We start from the raw sequence: 16,766 nt of genomic DNA on the forward strand, positions 1-16,766 counted from the left end.
AAGTGAGCTCTCAATAGACTAAAACTATAGAACACACTCTCCTGAATCCCTCGGGATACTTATGGCCTTCAAGCCCAATATCTTTCTTATCTCCGGTAATACTTCTTTGGAGAGGTGATGCCTGAAGGCTACTCAATTTTCAAGTCAATTTCCTTCTTTCTCTTCTGTACTTCTTTTTTCTCTATTCTCTCTCAACCCCTTTAACTCTTAGGCTAGACCCCCAATCATCTGTATAACTACCAATAGGAGGAGATCCCAAAAGGTATACCCAGAAGGAGCCAAATCCAAACCACGCTAGAAGGACAGCCGGGGGGCTTTCAAAATTATATAGTAGGGCAAATCGCCTAGACGCGTCCCCCGAATCCAAAATGACGAGGTAGGTGCCCAAGCCCTTCTTTTTCGATTAAAATCTCTATCTTTGTTGGTTCTTATCTGCATGTCATGCACACGCGCATGGGCCCGCTGTTGTTCGAGAGAGGATTCCATTGACCCGGCCGACTCAGAACAACGAGAAATCAGGTCTGACCAACTGGCGACTCCACTGGAGATGCGTCACCCTGTCGTTGGTACGATTTGCTGGCAAACCTTCACATCACTTAATCCACACTTAAAAATGGCTTTGGGGTTTACTAACTCCTCCTATTTCTGGGTTGGCGATTTCACGATCCCCACACCCATGATCACATCCCTTGGGGGTAAGGTTTCTCAACCTACATCTCCTTTCCTTATTTTGCGAAGCAACCATATCGCTCGTACTTTGGCTCCAACAAATGTGAGAAGGGACTCTCAAACCTCGCACTCCCCATCCATTGGCACCAACGGGTCGCCAAATGCATAGGTGGTTCTAAAACCACCACTTCTCATGCTCACACAGATACTGGTGGATCCTCCACCAGTCTCAAATCTAAGAGCGGCCCCAAGGCCACTCCCCCTCTTCTCGCAATTGGCTCTTCTAAAGCTGTTGCTTCTGTGGGTACCAAGAAGATCACCCCCAACTCTTCTTCCACATGCATGCCGCCCGTCTCGGCATCGCATCTCACACACCCCAAGCCAACGGTTCAATCACTGGCCCATCTCAGCCGAAGGACCATAAGGTCACTCGACACACTTTTACACCCACTACGAATAACGGCCTAGATGTTGGTTCGTCTTCTCGGGCAAGCAAAAAGCTATCCCGATCTCTCGCACGCTCTGGGTCTCTTGGGACCCAGACCCACTGTCAAGAGTGACTCTCAAGTCACTCCAATTGCATTGCGTACTACTCACTCAGCTCAGGGGTAGCTCAAATGTCATCCCCAAAGAGCACACGATCGACCCAGTCGTAGGTCAAATGCACACATATATTTGCATGCAAACAATGGTAACCATAAAAGGCCACTCTAATCACTAAAGCCGACGTCCCAAAGGCCGGACCTTCTACCTCACTAAGGATTGGCCCCCATGCTGCCCCAAACACGTCTTCGAACTGTGCACACACAAACAGGTATGACATTGCCCCTAGAAACAACGGTCAAGCCCGGATATGGGGCCGGGAGACCAAGATGTTGCAAGCCCGACTTAAGAGCAAAGAAGATTCTTCCTCTCAAGAGGATAACCCATTCTTCCTCCTTGCTACCCTTGGCACTAGTGAGGTCGAAGAATCTTGCCGCATGATACAGGTCAAAGAGGTTGCTTGGGGCATAGTGGGGCTAGTGATCTATATGGTCCAAAGTCTGACTTGGGACAAAGAAGAGCCTACAAACGGGGCAAAGAGCCAGTTTGACATCGACAACCCCATAAAGTCCAGACAACCTGAGCCACTACCCCTTCATGCCCCTAAGTCAAAACTTGATTGGCTTGATCTTGTTGCAACTCAAATTCTCAAAGAATCTCCACTCGAGCCCATTTCAAGTCGGGGCACCCAAAGCAGTAGCCTTCCCAAGGCAACCAGGTCTGAGCATGTCATGAGGTCGGAGCTTAAGGCAGCTCAATCTGAGCTCAGGGCAGCTCATGAGCCAGAAGAAGTCTCACCTAGACTCATCTTGAGTAAGGAAACACCAACTTGAGATAGTCCCCAAGTCTCAAATGACATGGAACCGAACCCATGGATGGGGCAAAGGTCCAACTCCAAAACAACGGCTCGATTAAGCCAATTAGTCCTAAGTCGCCTATGACCAAGAAGCCAAAATTCGACCTTCCTAAATTCGTGAGGAGTCTATTATGTAGGGGTAGCTCTCAAGTTTTGACAAGGGTGATATTGAGCCCAAGGAAGTTATGGAGCATGTGGAAAAGAATGTTGTGGTCCCCTCTAAAGAAGCCATTATATGCTCACTTAAGAAAAGTACCCTCTAGATGGTGCAAGTTTTGAACCAAGAGGAGATTGGTTTCACGACCATGTCACAAGAGAATGACCCACCATATCCACCCTACAATCTTCACCGACGTTCTGGCTCCTCATATTGAAATCAAAGAGCAAGTCAATATTGCTAAACTGCTTCAAAGGGCTGAGAGACTAATTGCCAAGATAAACCTCATGAACAAGGAAAATGCTCTATCATCGTTCATCCTCGATACTCCTTTACTCGGATTCATCCTAGAATCTAGGAGATTGAATTAACTAGATTCTTCTTTGGCCAATTCAGATGATGTGGCCTCCCTTACCCTCACATGTCCAATCACCCCATCTTCTGATGAGAGCTTGCCACTCTCATTTGAGGAAAACCACTCCCTAACAGTGGATGGGATGAGGTGCATTCTCTCTATTGGCAACCTCACTAAAGTGGCTTTGCCATGCCCTAAAGATGCCATGATTCCTTATGATGACAATTACATGTTATCTTCATGTCTCGAAAGCTTATTGTGTTATCTCGATGATGATGTGATCTTGTTGTCCTATGAGAGTTTCACATTCTCATTCAATGACGAGGATATCCATGCTTTGAAAAATGAAGTGGGTCCGAGGGAAAGCCCAATAAACATCATAAATGATGTTGTTGAAGTAGAAGCAGTCGAACCCATGATCGAAAATTCCATCGAACAAGAGGCATGTAGTGAGAAAATCATACCACTCATGGCTCTCTTGAGCCTCCATCATTCATGTTTCGAGGGAAATCACATGACTATTACCTCAGTCCTGAACCGTGCAACACTTAAAATGTCATGTGTAACCCATTTTTCCATAAGTCGTTATTCAACCTGTTGAGAGACCTGTAGTTGTCCCTGGGACATTGCACCTTATGGTGGCCCATGATTCCACTCCATGTCATGTGTGCCCCTATCTTCACATCCAACAAGAGTTATGACATTAAAATATTCTCGAGTTCGTCGATTAGGGGTTATGACGATTAAAGACCCCCTGCACATGTCCAATAAGAGTTATGACGTTAAAAGATCTTCGATTCGTCCATCAGGGGTTATGACGATTAAAGACCCACTGCACACGTCCAATGAGAGTGAAGACGTTAAAAGCCTATTTATGTCCAACAAGGGTGAGGACTTGAAAAGCACCTCTAGTTTGGTCTAAAGTAGGCGAAGACATTAAATTTTCTCTCAACAGTCCAACATGGGTGAGGACTTTAAAAGCACCCCTATCTAGTCTAAACAGAGTGAGGACCTTAAACTTTCCCTCGATGAGGCGATCACCCCACCTTTATCTCCTCTCTTCGTTATAAAACCCCTGCCTAGGCGCAGGCCCGTCAAATGTTACTCCATCTCTCTTTTCTCTTTCGTCATCAACCTCTCTCTTTTCTCTTTCGTCAATTGCTCCAAGCCTGCGTTTAGGCGTGGGCACATTTACCTTCTCTCACTTCACTATTTTCTCATCTCTCAATCAACTTACACGAGCCCATGGTTTAGCCATGAGCTCAACACACACTTGTGCATATTTGACACAAGGCGAGCAAAAAGAGCTATGCTCTTTGTTCTACCTACGCACACTAACCCCTTAGTGGGGAACCTCAAGCTACATAGTCTTAAAATATATTTTCATAGTTATTTATAATGTTCGAAGCTTAAAAAATAATGTAGATCGACATATATATGAAAACTTGAAAATCTTGAAAATTGACGGTCTAAAAATGCGTTACAAAATACACTATTTCCAAAACTTGAAATCCATTTTTTTCTTATGTCCATGCATCTTGATATTGAGATGATCAACTTGAAGATATTTGGGCATGAAAATAACCTTTTCCAGCGAACTTTTTGAAGTAGGCTCAAATTTGATTGTTTAGAGCCTCGGCTCTATATAAACTTTTTCCTAGAAGTTATATACTTCCCCCTGTCCAGGTGTCAAATCTTAATGGACGGCTGAGATGGAGCCAATCACAATGTCTTGCCTCTATATTGTTTTATTTTTATTTTATTTTATAAAATATTTTAACATCAAAATTTGCACGATATACTACTCTCTTCAACCAACACCTGTAAAAAATACAAAAAAAATATTATTGAAAAAATAAAATAACCAAAATACCCCTGAAAGTTTTAAGAGTATTTTGATATTATATTTTATCAAAAATATTTTTTAATAGTTTTTAGTTGCAAAGACAAGTACCAGATTTCATATTTATATGATTTATGAGAAAAAAAAAAATAAAATAAAGGAAAAAGTTTATATAGAGCCGATGCTCTAAACAATCAAATTAGAGCCTACCTAAAAAATTTCATTAAAAGAGGTTGTTTGATGCTCAAATATCCTCAAATTGATCATCTTGACGTCAAGATTCATGGGCATGAGAAAAAACAATGGATTTCAAGTTTTAGAAACTGTCTATTTTTTTAATGTATTTTTGGACCGTCAATTTTCAAGATTTTCAAGTTTTCATTGATCTATCGATCTACAATATTTTTTAAGCTTTAAACTTTATAAAAGAAATGGTAATATATTTTAAGGCTATCACAAATATTTCCGATATTGAAACCCTATTTCTTGAAACTATTTGAAGGTAGGCTCTAATTTGATTGTTTAGAGCCTATGCTGGGCGGTCCGACACTTAAGTTTATGTAAATGGCGGTCTAGCAATGCGATGGTACGTTTTGGTAATGTGCTACTGTGTCGGGTCCAAAAGTAAACATCAAATCTGAGCAAAATGATTTTTGTTTACGGGAAAGGTATTTCAATATAAAAAAATGAACGTTTGCCTTGAGGGTATACACAAAGTAACTTCGAAAAAAAAGTGAGAAAAAAGGTTGGGTTAGGGGTAAATTGTATAGAAATTGACGCTTGCGGTTTTTTATTGTAATTTTATGCATTTTTAAATGGGAAGCGAATTTGGTTTGGTATGGCATTACAGTAGTAGCAAGCGCGCGTTCCCTTTCAAAAAAACTTCTGTTCATTTTATTTCACAAGAGATGGAAGGAGAGCAGCGCATGCAAGATGAGTACCCTCCCTATGGTTCAATTTAATGCGGCAATGGGTTGAATATCATATCCGCTGATCGATCGATCCAAACCAGAGGAGAATCAATGAGTTCGGGCTCCCCTCGAACCCGCATCGATCAGGTGGGTGTATTCTTCAAAATAGAGATTTCTCAGTTTTTTTTCTCCTCCTTCCTCTAAAATATTTCTCAGTTTTTCTTCTCCTCCTTCTTCCTCTTAAAAATCATAAATGATTGTTTGAACTGCGATTTGTGTTTGATATTTTTTTCAATCATAACAACATATACGTTGTTTTTTGGAGTTTTTTAAGGTTTCGTTGAGTATTTCTGGAATGTTTTTCGTTGCTTCAGCACAATTAGGGCGTTTCATGAATTAGAATAATTAGAATGCAAATTATTCACTCGGCATATATTATAACAAATAGGAAAAAGAAAACAAAAAGAAATGGCATAAGTATCACCAAACCTGCAAAAGGAGAAGAAGCTGAAGTTGATGAACAACGCTTGATATTACAGTAACAATACTCCTTTCCTCCGAAATTTGAATCATGTTATCAGAAAGAATAACCTTACCAAATATTTTTTTTTTTGGGTAAAGCTTTCCTAAAGGTGAGAAGGGGGTGGCAACAATTAGAAGACCTTTTTTTTGGGTCTGAACAGTAAAGACTCAATTCTCAACAAACTTTTTGAATCCACACCTGTCTTACTCCTATTCTGTTGGGTGACGTCTACATTGAAACGGTGAACTTTTTGAATCACACCTCTTATTCCTATTTGTTTGGTGATGTCTACACTGAAAGGGTGACGTCCCATTCATCTCTTCTAGATTGATTTTAATGTCCTCCTGGAAGATTTTGCAGTTTTCGCCTGGACTCTGCATTTTTTTTTTAACTTTTAAGGAAGAAAAACAGAAATATTTCGTAGGACTCTATTGGTCTCTGGAATTTTCCACGGACTCCAACCCTGAGACACAAGAAATGCTGTCTGCCTACTAGCAGCATGGTTGACTTGTTCATAGTCACTTCTGCTGATGGACCACAATGATTTGTTCCAACTACTAATATTCAGGATGTGCAATACAGCCTTCATAATTTGATGTTTTTGGCATCCCACTCCAGGTTTATTCTGTAACTTTCAATATATACATATCTTGAGTTTTGGTTCATGTTTTTTTCCTTTCCTATGTTTTGGTACATACTCATATCCGGAACTTGTTTTACGGCTCGATGTATGAACCTTTGGAGCCAAGATTTTTCTGACTGGGCTGGGCTTCCATTCCTTAATACAAAAGTGGTTGAAAGCCTCTCTTCCCTCTTTGAATGCCTCCTGGATTTCTCTTCCTCTTTATTTCCTTGCTTCAGTTCTGTATGGGTAAATTAGTCCTTCGCTAATTTATCCTCATGGCAAAGAAGTGGTAGGTTGTGCATTCTCATGGTTTAATTGGATCAAATGCATCACATATGACTCACTTTTTATCTGACTCGTTGTAATTGTCTCTATTTTACAGTTTTTCCCCTCCAGGAAAAGGAAACCTCCATCTCCGTGCTTGAAGGAAGAGAAAAATGATAAGCACATCAAAAATAAAGCTGATGGGTCACCCAGCACTAAATGTAGTTTGGAATTCGATTTTGTAGATTCTCATGGTGCTGGACTTCCACCCAAATGTGCTACATCAGATGGTGGTGCTTCTCTAATAAGTGACAAGGTCCAGAGAGACTTGATACATGAGATTAATAAAGCAACAGATGATGCACACAATTTCTCATCTTTAGACTGTGCAAAAGGAAGGGGGAGAGAAAGTAAAAATGAGATTGTTGAGAAACCATTGTGTGAGCGAGATTTTGTTGGTGAAATTGGTGCAACAAAATGTAGTTTTGTTTCTAGATTTTCTCATAGTCTGGTCCCGGGCATCGAAATTCCTGCAAAAGAAGAGAAACCCATTGCTGGTGTTAAGAACAATTTAGAGCACAACGAGTTTGTCAAAGATTTTTTGTCCCTATATTGCGAGTGAGGTGTTCTTGTACATTCTTTGTTTTTACTTTTTTAGTGTAACACATTTGTCGAATTGTGGTACATTTGTTCTTTACTCGATAATCATATGTCCTTACTTTGAGCATTGTTTTTCTGATTTTGTCATAAGAGATCAACCAGCTGTAAGTCTTTCCTTTTTCTTCATTGTGGTGAAATTGTTGTCCCATGAAGCATCTCTCTTTATTTGCAGGGAGATCTCGACAAGTGCAGGTGATATTTCTGGGCTTCCTTTAGCTGTTCAGAGTGTTAATATTTGCAAGAGAAAAAGTAGCTCCACTCGGCTTTCAGATGAGAGGATTACATGCAAGAAGCCATGTGCTTCAGATCATTCCCAATGTTTATCAGAGGTTGGGAATGCTTCCTCATATCACGAGGAACCTGAGCAATGTGGGAGGAAAAATACAGCTTCTTCAAATGTAGAACGAGGCGAGGGGGTTGAGGTAATCTCCATAGTGAGTGAGTGTACTATAGGCTATATTTAATTGTCAGAGTTCATTTAGTTTCTGCCTTTTGCAGGTTGCGGGAGTTAATCGAGGCAAGGAATCCAAAGGCAAAAAAGTTGGACTAGGTACAGTTTTGAGGAAATGTGACAAAACTCCTAACTCAGGCTCTGGGAGAATTTGCTTTCAAACTCCGAGTTCATCAGCCAGTGTTAAACATTCATCTGGCACTCGTGGGTGGTCATATCGGGGCTCCCTTTTTTCGCCTGGTGATGAGTTTTGGACTGAAGCAATTCAAGTTGCTGATGGATTTGCTCCCAAGAATGAATGTTCTATTGCAGCTGTTTGCTGTACAAAGAACAGTAGAACTGTGGACTCTATGAAGAAGCATTCTAAAGAAAATATGGACATGGAGAATGGTGGCCCATCATTGCTTTTGCATAGAGAAAGATCTCCACTGCCTGTGAAACATTTTGACTTCTCATGTGACGGAAAGCATTTAGATGGGAAAACTTCGACCAAGTGTTTTGTAGATGGTATGGACCATTCTACCCTCGATGGGTGCAAAACTTTGGAAACTGGCAACTTAAACTGCAAAGGAAAGCAGGCCCTAATGACTAATAATGATGGCATCTCAGCACAAGCAAAGGAGGATAATTGTGAATCCCCAGGTAAGGTACTTTTGGCCATTCGTGAGCAGGATCCGACTTTGGCTGTTCTGAGTGGAGCACATTCAACTACTGCTTCTGAAGTAGGACGGGACAAAATAGTTGCACTTGTTCCAAAGGTGAATGGCATTGTTTCAAGTGATGACAAGCTTTTAGAAAGTGTGCATGGTATTGATGAGGCACAAAGGGAACCCAAGAGAATTTCAGTTTGTGATACAACACTAAATGTGAATGGTACACCATCAAGTTCTACTTCTTTAAATGGTCACCTACAGCTGCGGACCTGGCTTCCTTCTAAAATATGCGAAGTATATTTAAAGAAAGGCATTTCAAGACTTTATCCCTGGCAGGTAAAACCCTTATGAGATTATATTTGCATCCTATGTTGCCTTGTTTTCTCTCTTTTTCTTTTTCTGTTGGATTAGTTGCCTTGTTTTTCTCTTGAAGAGGATAAATCATTTCCATGGTGGTGGTGATTTGTCATCTACCTAATTTATGTTCAAGAGATCCATGGATGTCCTTGAGGTTGAGGTGGAGATGGATTCAACACATTACCTTAGTGATGCAAGGGAAATTGAGGGAACAGTAAAATCAGCAAGAAACATGCCAAACACAAGCACAAGTTGAAGAAACCATAGGTTTCTTCTTGACACCCACGCTAAGGTTGCAAAAGCCTAAGCTTTTCTCTCTTTCAATTTCTAAAAATCATGTGGAATTGATCTGACCTTCTCAAGGCTCTACATACCTTTATATATTATAATTCAATGTTTAACAATATTATATGTCCACACAATGATTAAAAAGACTTATATATCCTAACTTAAACTTAAATTTCATAATGACAATTTTACCCCTGTGAACAGTACCATGAACAATACTCGTGAATAGTACTAGTGAATAGTACTCATGAAATAAATAAAAAAACTATTAAAACCCTAGAATTCCTATAAAACTAAAAACCTTAGAAATAAACTTTAAAATTAAAACTATAATGTACATCATTTGAAATTAAATAAAAAATAAAAATAAGTATAATTTTGCCCTCCATTATTCTCCCCTAGTTGGAGAAAACCCGTTCTCGAGTTTTGAAGTGTGCTAAGATGAATTCAGTGTCAAAACTACCTTCTTCAACTTTCTTCTTCTTTGTTGGCTTAAAGATTATTCGTGGTAAAAATAATTCCTCAAGAAATGGTTCCTAATATGTATATTGAGGAATCAGGGCTACAATTTGCATATTATGAATCAACCATGCTTTCACTGCACTATTCTGATTCCAATGCCCTAAATCTCTTGAATGCTCCACCTCTTCAATATTAATGAGATCTTCAAAGGTCGTGATGTGGATCATTCCTCTTGTTGCCTTCTCTCCATATTCTTCACCTCTTCCAAAATCTCTTTATCATCATATTGAACCTTATCATAGTTCTGATCTCCTAAGAAATCTTGTTGTTCATCTGAGTAAATATCGAAGATTGATGGTGAAACAACTTGCTGACTTTCAATACAATTTGTGTCGAAATCAAAAATCTCATTTTTCAAATAAAAAACCCTAGAGTGACGCTCCTCACGTCTAGGTATTCTATCGCTATCCTCATCACTTAACTCTACACGCAGAGTGCGAAAGTGAAAAGGTTTGTACTCGAGATCCCCATGGGCTGAAAGATCACCGTCTTGCCCATTAATGAGGCTAGTGAACTGCTGTGCCAGCTGCTGTACTTGCCTTTCAAGTTCCTCAATTCTATCATCTATGGGATCACGGAGTCGATCTACGAAAATCTCCCTTCTACGGCCCCTTTTCACTGCCATGGGTTTGCTGAAATCATAAAACTTAGGCAAATAATCAACAAAAAATGTTGAAATTAGCAAGATGTAGGTTGTTTTGGCAAAACTTTGGCCAAAATAAGCAAACCCTAGACCCCACTATAACTTTCCCCTCTTTGTTGTTGAATTAGGCACTAAAAGAAGTGGTGTTACAGTAATTTTTTACGTGTTATAATAATTTCCATATGTACTACAATAACTTCCGTGTAGATCGTGGGCTATGATACCAATTTGATGCAGGGAAAATTGAGGGAACAATAAAATCAATAAGAAACATGCCAAACACATGCACAAGTCGAAGAAACCATAGGTTTCTTCGACACACCCAAGCTAGGGCTGCAAAAGCCTAAGCTTTCCCCTTTCAATTTCTTAAAATCATGCGGAAGTGACCCTCTCAAGGCCCCATGTACCTATATATATTATAATTCAATGTTTAAAGACATGACTGACATGTCCATACAATGATTGAAATGACCTATATAACCTAACATAAACTTAAATTTTGTAGTGACAATTTTACCTCTGTAAACAATACCTTTGAACAATACTCGTAAATAGTTATCCTAAAATAAATAAAAAAATTATAAAACCCTAGAATTCCTAAAAACTAAAAACCTATAAATAAATCCTAAAACTAAAACTATAATATACATCATTTAAAATTGAATAAAAATAAAAATATGTATAATTTTGCCCTCCATCACTTAGGATGTGTGCCTTGCTTCCCTCAGCTGCTACTTTTCCCATGCTAAGATTATCCTATTTGCCTAGAAATTTGTTTTCTATGAGATGATTGACTTACAATAGTGCATTTTCTTGTACATAGGTTGAATGTTTGCAGGTGGATGGCATTCAACAAAAACGGAATCTTGTTTACTGTGCTTCAACGAGGTATGCATTTGAAATTTTTTTGAGCTTCTTCCTAATAGAACTCTCTTTAGTGCTATGCTATCTTATTAATTCTATCCAATCCAATTTAAGTTAGTCATTCCTGAATTGATGTTCCAACTACATATACATTAACTTTCTAAAACGTTCACTTCTATAATGTTTTTTCAAATAGGAAAGAAAAGAAACTTTAAACTTTTATTTGTCTTGCTTGGCTTGGTTCTTTAAACTCCAGAGAATAGGAGCAACTTGGTTTCTAATGTAGTCCAAAGTTAGAATTCAATCGTTGATGCAGGAAAATTTGAGGGAATATTAAAATCAGCAAGAAACAAAGCCAAACAAAAGCATAATTCAAAGAAACCTAGGCTTTCTTCTCCATACCCCAAGCTAGGGTTCCAAAAGCTTAAGCTTTTCTCTCTTTCAATTTCTAAAAATTATGTGGAATCAACTCCCTCAAGGCCCCACACACCTCTTATATACTATAATTTAACATTCCAAGTACAAAAAGTGCCCAAACAAATAACACGTTGACCCATTTATCCAAACTTAAAATTTAAAATGTCAGTTTTACCCCTATGAATAGTACCTGTGAATAGTACTCGTGAATTGTAGAATAGTAGTCATGAAATAAATAAAAAAATATAAAAACCCTAGAATTCCTAAAAACTAAAACCCTAAAAATAAACTTTAAAACTAAAACTATAATACTCATTTGAAATTGAATAAAAATAAAAGATAAGGATAATTTGCCCTCCATCATTCTCCCCTTGTTGGAGAAAACTCGTTATCGAGTTTTGAAGTGTGCTAAGATGAATTCAACATAAAAAATACTTTCTGCAATCTTTCTTTTCGTTGATGGCTCAAATATCATTCGTGGTAAAGATAATTCTTCAAGGAATGAATTCTTATATTATATTGAGGAATCAATCTAAATTTATCAAATACGGTTATCCTTGAACTCCAATTAAAAATTGTATAGGAAATTACAAACCCAATTTTTGGTCTTTAGAGGATTTCTTCTCATCTATTTCATTTACTCTTTGAAATCTGGGCCACGACTTGCAGATTCTGAATTGACCATACTTCCATTGCATTACTATGATTCCAATACCTTGAATTTCTTGAATGCTCTACTTTTGCAATATTAATAAGATCTTCAAAGGCCATGATTTTGATCAGTCCTCATGCTGTTTGCTCTCCATATTCTTCACCGTCTTCCAAAATCTCTTCGTCATCATCTCAAGTCTTATCATAGTTCAAATCTGTTAAAAGATCTTGTTGTTCATCTGGGTATATTGAAGATTGGTGGTGAATCCCATTCTTTAACTTACTGATTTTCGATGTAATTTGTATCAAAATAAAAAATCCCATCCTTCAAATCGAAAATCTTAGAGTTATGTTTCCAATGTCTAGGTCTTTTGTTATTATCCTCAGCGCTCGACTTCTCACACAGAGCGCGAAAGTGAAAAGGCTTGTACTTGAGAACCTCTTGGGCTGAAAGATCACCATCTTGCCCATTATTGAGGTTTGCGAGCTACTGGGCAGCTGCTAAACTTGCCTTTCAAGTTCCTCAATTTTGCCATTTATGGAATCACAGAGCGGATCTATGAAAATCCCCCTTCTACGTCCCTTTCTCGTTGCCATGGGCTCGCTGAGATTACAAGCCTTGAGTAAATCATTAACAAAAAAATTACTAAAATCAACAATAGGTTGTTTTGACAAAACTTTGCCAAAATCAGCAAAACCTAGACCCCCATTGTAACTTCCCCGCTTTGTTGTTGCCTATGGTACCAAAAAATTAATGTTGCAGTAACTCCGTATAGTGCTACAATACCTCTATACATTGCTACAGTACTTCCATACACTACTACAGTATTTTTTGTGTAGATTAGGGCTCTAATACCAATTTGATGTAGAGAAATTTGAGGGAACAGTAAAATTAGAAAGAAACACCAAACACAAGCATAATTTAAAGAAACCTAGGGTTTCTTCTCCACACCCAAGCTAGGGTTGCAAAAGCCAAAACTTTTCTCTTTCTCTTTCAATTTCTAAAAATCTTGTGGAATTAGCCCCCTCAATGCCCCACACACCTGTTTTATATTATAATTTATTGTTCCAAGTACAAAAAGTGTCCAAACAAATAATAAATTAACCCATATATCCTAACTTAATATAAAATTTGTAATGACAGTTTTACCCCTATGAACAGTAGCCGTGAACAATACTCATGAATATCACTGTGAATAGTACTCATGAAATAAATAAATAAAATATAAAACCCTAGAATTCCTAAAAAACTAAAAACCCTAGAAATAAATTCTAAAACAAAAACTACAATATACATTATTTGAAATTGAATAAAAATAAAAAATAAGGATAATTTTTCCTCCATCAAAGGCGAAAGCTGTGGTGAATTATTAATGCAAATGTTACCAAGAAGCTGAAACACGAGAACAAGAGCTGTTGCAAAGTCGTCGAGAAGACATGCTTAGTTCTCATGATTTTCATTGGAGCTTTATATGTGGAGGTTCTATACACTAAAGTGAGGTCTAGAGGGGTCTTTGTTTGTTAGAGTTTGTTTCTGAAATTCCCCTTTGATATGGTATTAATTCAATAGAGAACATCTTGTTTATATGGTATTACAAATCTGATCTTACCTTCACTAAAATAAGGGGTTTTCTTAGAAAATGATCCTTCTTAGCAACCAATATTCAAAAACTCGACAAATTCGAATCTAAGTCGCCCGAGTTAATCTAGCTTAGGAGCATGCTGGGCACGAAATCCCCATTCTTGGTAAAGGAGTATTGTTCATCAGCTCACTCAAGTTACCGTAGTCACTCAGTTATCACAGAATCAATAAGCTTCTGATAGACTTGGCGACTGTGTTGAACCTCGCTAAGTCTAACACTATTTTGCAATATAAATGGGTGCAGAAATCCGATCCCTCTTTCGTCCACTCTTTATCACTAGAGCTTCGTCTGCTCTGAAAATTCACCTTTGGGATGCTTTTTGTGTCCTCTAACAATTTTCAACATCAGATTTGAGAGAAAACATGAAAAATCTTGGATTTGTGGTATTTTGATTCTCAATCTCATGCTTGATTGGAGTTTGAAAACTTGCGATATTTTCCAACCCCTCGCTTGATTGTGCCTGAAATTTCTTCCTAGGCTTATCTTTGAGTTCTCTATCAAATAAAAGACTTATTTGCTGCAAAAAACAAAAAAAAACTCAACATCTCAGATTTGTGAAATTTTTGTACACTGAAACATCACTAGGCCTAAACTTTAGAAAAAGAAAAAAAAAAGAGGTCAATGGAATCAACTTCCATTAGTTTTCATTTGGCATATATGTTTTTATTTTATATTTTTTTTATTTTCATTTTTTAAATTTTTTTTATCTTTTATGATATTTTTTTTTTGCAGTTTTTTTTTTTGTGGGAACTCGCTCAACTCTGAGCAAAACTGGCGAATACACTCATGATTGGTCTAGTGGACTTGCTTCGAGTATCTAGGGAGTCCTGAAGCTAGTTTGATTTTCCCAACACTATTGATAACCATATTAATTACACTTAGACACATGTGATATTTTAATAAACATCTTTGAAGTCTACATATTTAATGTTTTGAAATTTTTTTATCATTCCTTCTTAATAATATGGTTTTATCTTAATTATTTATATCCAAATCATCATCTCTTAGGCAACTGATTGAGAAGTTTAGGGCGAAAGAAAAGACATCCACATGGTCTTTATTGATATAAAAAAAGCTTATGATAGAGTACCTTGAGATTTGATTTGGCGGGTGTTGGAAAAGAAAGAAGTCTCCAGACACTTCATCGACTTGGTGAGAGATATGTATGATGGAGCACTAGCTAGTGTACGAACAACTAGTGGAGAGATGAATTTGCAGCGATAATAGGTTTACATCAAAGGTCAGCATTGAGCCCGTACCTCTTTGTCTTAATTATGGACGACTGAACTAGGCACCTACAGGATGAGGTACCGTGGTCCATGTTGTTGGCGGACGACATTGTTTTTGATCGATGATCGAAAGGTTTTAAAATTAGCCGGACAAAGACAATTATATGAAATGCAAGTTTAGTAATAATAACAGTAGATACGAGGAAGTAGTTAAGATTGACGGTTAGGAAGTATAAAAAAGATTGCACTTTCAATATCTGGGGTCGATAATCCAAAAAAATGAAGAGATTGAGGAAGATGTCGCGCACAAAATTAGAGCTGGGTGAGCAAAGTGATTGTGAGACCAGCTTTGCTCTATGGGGCAGAACATTGGGTGGACAAAAAACAATATATCCATTGAATGAGTGTAGCGGAGATGAGGATGTTGAGATGATGCATGGCAAGACAAGAAGGGATAGAATTCGAAATGAATCCATTTGGAAGAATTTAGGTGTGGCACTAATAAGCGATAAGATGAGAGAGAATAGACTTAAGTAGGCCGGCCATGTGTGGCACCGACCAAGTACAACACCTGTTAGGAGTTATGTGTTAGTTCAAGTGGAAGGATTGAAAAGAGCAAGGGGTAGGCCCAAAGGGATGTGATTGGAAGTAGTCCGACTTAGGGCCTCACAAAGGGTATGGCCTTTAATAGAGCAGAATGGCGGATTGAGATTTGTGTAGCCAAGCCCAATTAATTAGGAAAAGGCTATGATGATGATGATCCAAATCGTCATCCCTCTCTCTCTCTAAGATCTACATGCCTTCATATCACAAGGGGATGAATGTTAGTCCACATCAGTGTGTGTGTGTGTGTGCACATGTGTGTGTGTGTGTGCGCATGTGTGTGTGTGTGCATGTGTGTGTGATATTTTCTTTTTGTCGATATTTTTATATAATATAAAATTCAAAGAGCCTATCTGAATTTTTATTGTTCAGTTTGTGGCAAACATGTTAATTTTGCCTTTCAGTGCGGGTAAGAGTATTGTTGCTGAGATCTTGATGCTGCGTCGAGTAATCACCACCAGGAAAATGGCATTGCTGGTCTTGCCTTATGTATCACTTTGTTCAGAAAAGGTCTTCTATTGTCCTAAATATGTATTTTTACCTTTTCATAAGTTATATTATATTCTATTATCTATTAAATTGGTTTGTGGCATTTTTGTTATAGGCTGAACATTTGGAAGCTCTTTTGGATCCATTGAAGATGCATGTTCGAAGTTTTTATGCAAATCAGGGGGCCAGAACACTTCCTAAGGATACATCTATTGCTGTTTGCACAATTGAGAAGGCAAATTCTTTAATTAATAAATTGTTGGAAGAGGGCCGTCTTTCTGAAGTTGGAGTAATTGTTATTGATGAACTTCACATGGTAAGGCTCGATTGCAACTATTATAATATTAAACTAACATGTTCCTTTTCCCTTAATAGATTCACTGACACGTTGCTTTCCTATTTTGGTTGGTTGTTGCATTGATCTTAAAAGTACAAGTTAACTGATGCATTTATAGTATGACACAAGGGCATGCCGACTTTTTTAGCATGACAATAACATATTAGTCTCTCAATGAATGAGGCCAAAGAACACCTGTTGGTCTTGGTTTAT

The 16,766-nt window shown here is 38.0% G+C and overlaps 1 protein-coding gene across 3 annotated transcripts in view; it reads left to right on the plus strand.

Moving 5' to 3' along the window:
- Positions 1-5,220: 5,220 nt before the first annotated feature.
- The window catches only part of LOC18428542 (MUS308 and mammalian DNA polymerase-like protein), a 57,873-nt gene continuing 46,327 nt past the window's right edge, over positions 5,221-16,766 (plus strand). Inside the window, exons 1-7 of one of the 3 annotated variants that reach the window (XM_088866504.1) lie at positions 5,221-5,481; positions 6,865-7,364; positions 7,579-7,828; positions 7,905-8,846; positions 11,144-11,208; positions 16,132-16,237; positions 16,332-16,532. In XM_088866504.1, the coding sequence (XP_088722630.1) occupies positions 5,446-5,481; positions 6,865-7,364; positions 7,579-7,828; positions 7,905-8,846; positions 11,144-11,208; positions 16,132-16,237; positions 16,332-16,532 (2,100 nt within the window). In that variant the 5' untranslated portion in view covers positions 5,221-5,445. Of the gene's footprint in view, positions 5,482-6,864; positions 7,370-7,578; positions 7,829-7,904; positions 8,847-11,143; positions 11,209-16,131; positions 16,238-16,331; positions 16,533-16,766 lie in introns of all 3 variants that reach the window. The other 2 variants (XM_088866505.1, XM_088866508.1) reach the window with 2 other exon arrangements.

Source organism: Amborella trichopoda, chromosome 5 (genome assembly GCF_054954075.1).
Source record: "Amborella trichopoda isolate Santa Cruz 75 chromosome 5, AtrichopodaSantaCruz75HAP2 v2.0, whole genome shotgun sequence".
In the NCBI taxonomy this organism is placed as follows: Eukaryota; Viridiplantae; Streptophyta; class Magnoliopsida; order Amborellales; family Amborellaceae; genus Amborella; species Amborella trichopoda.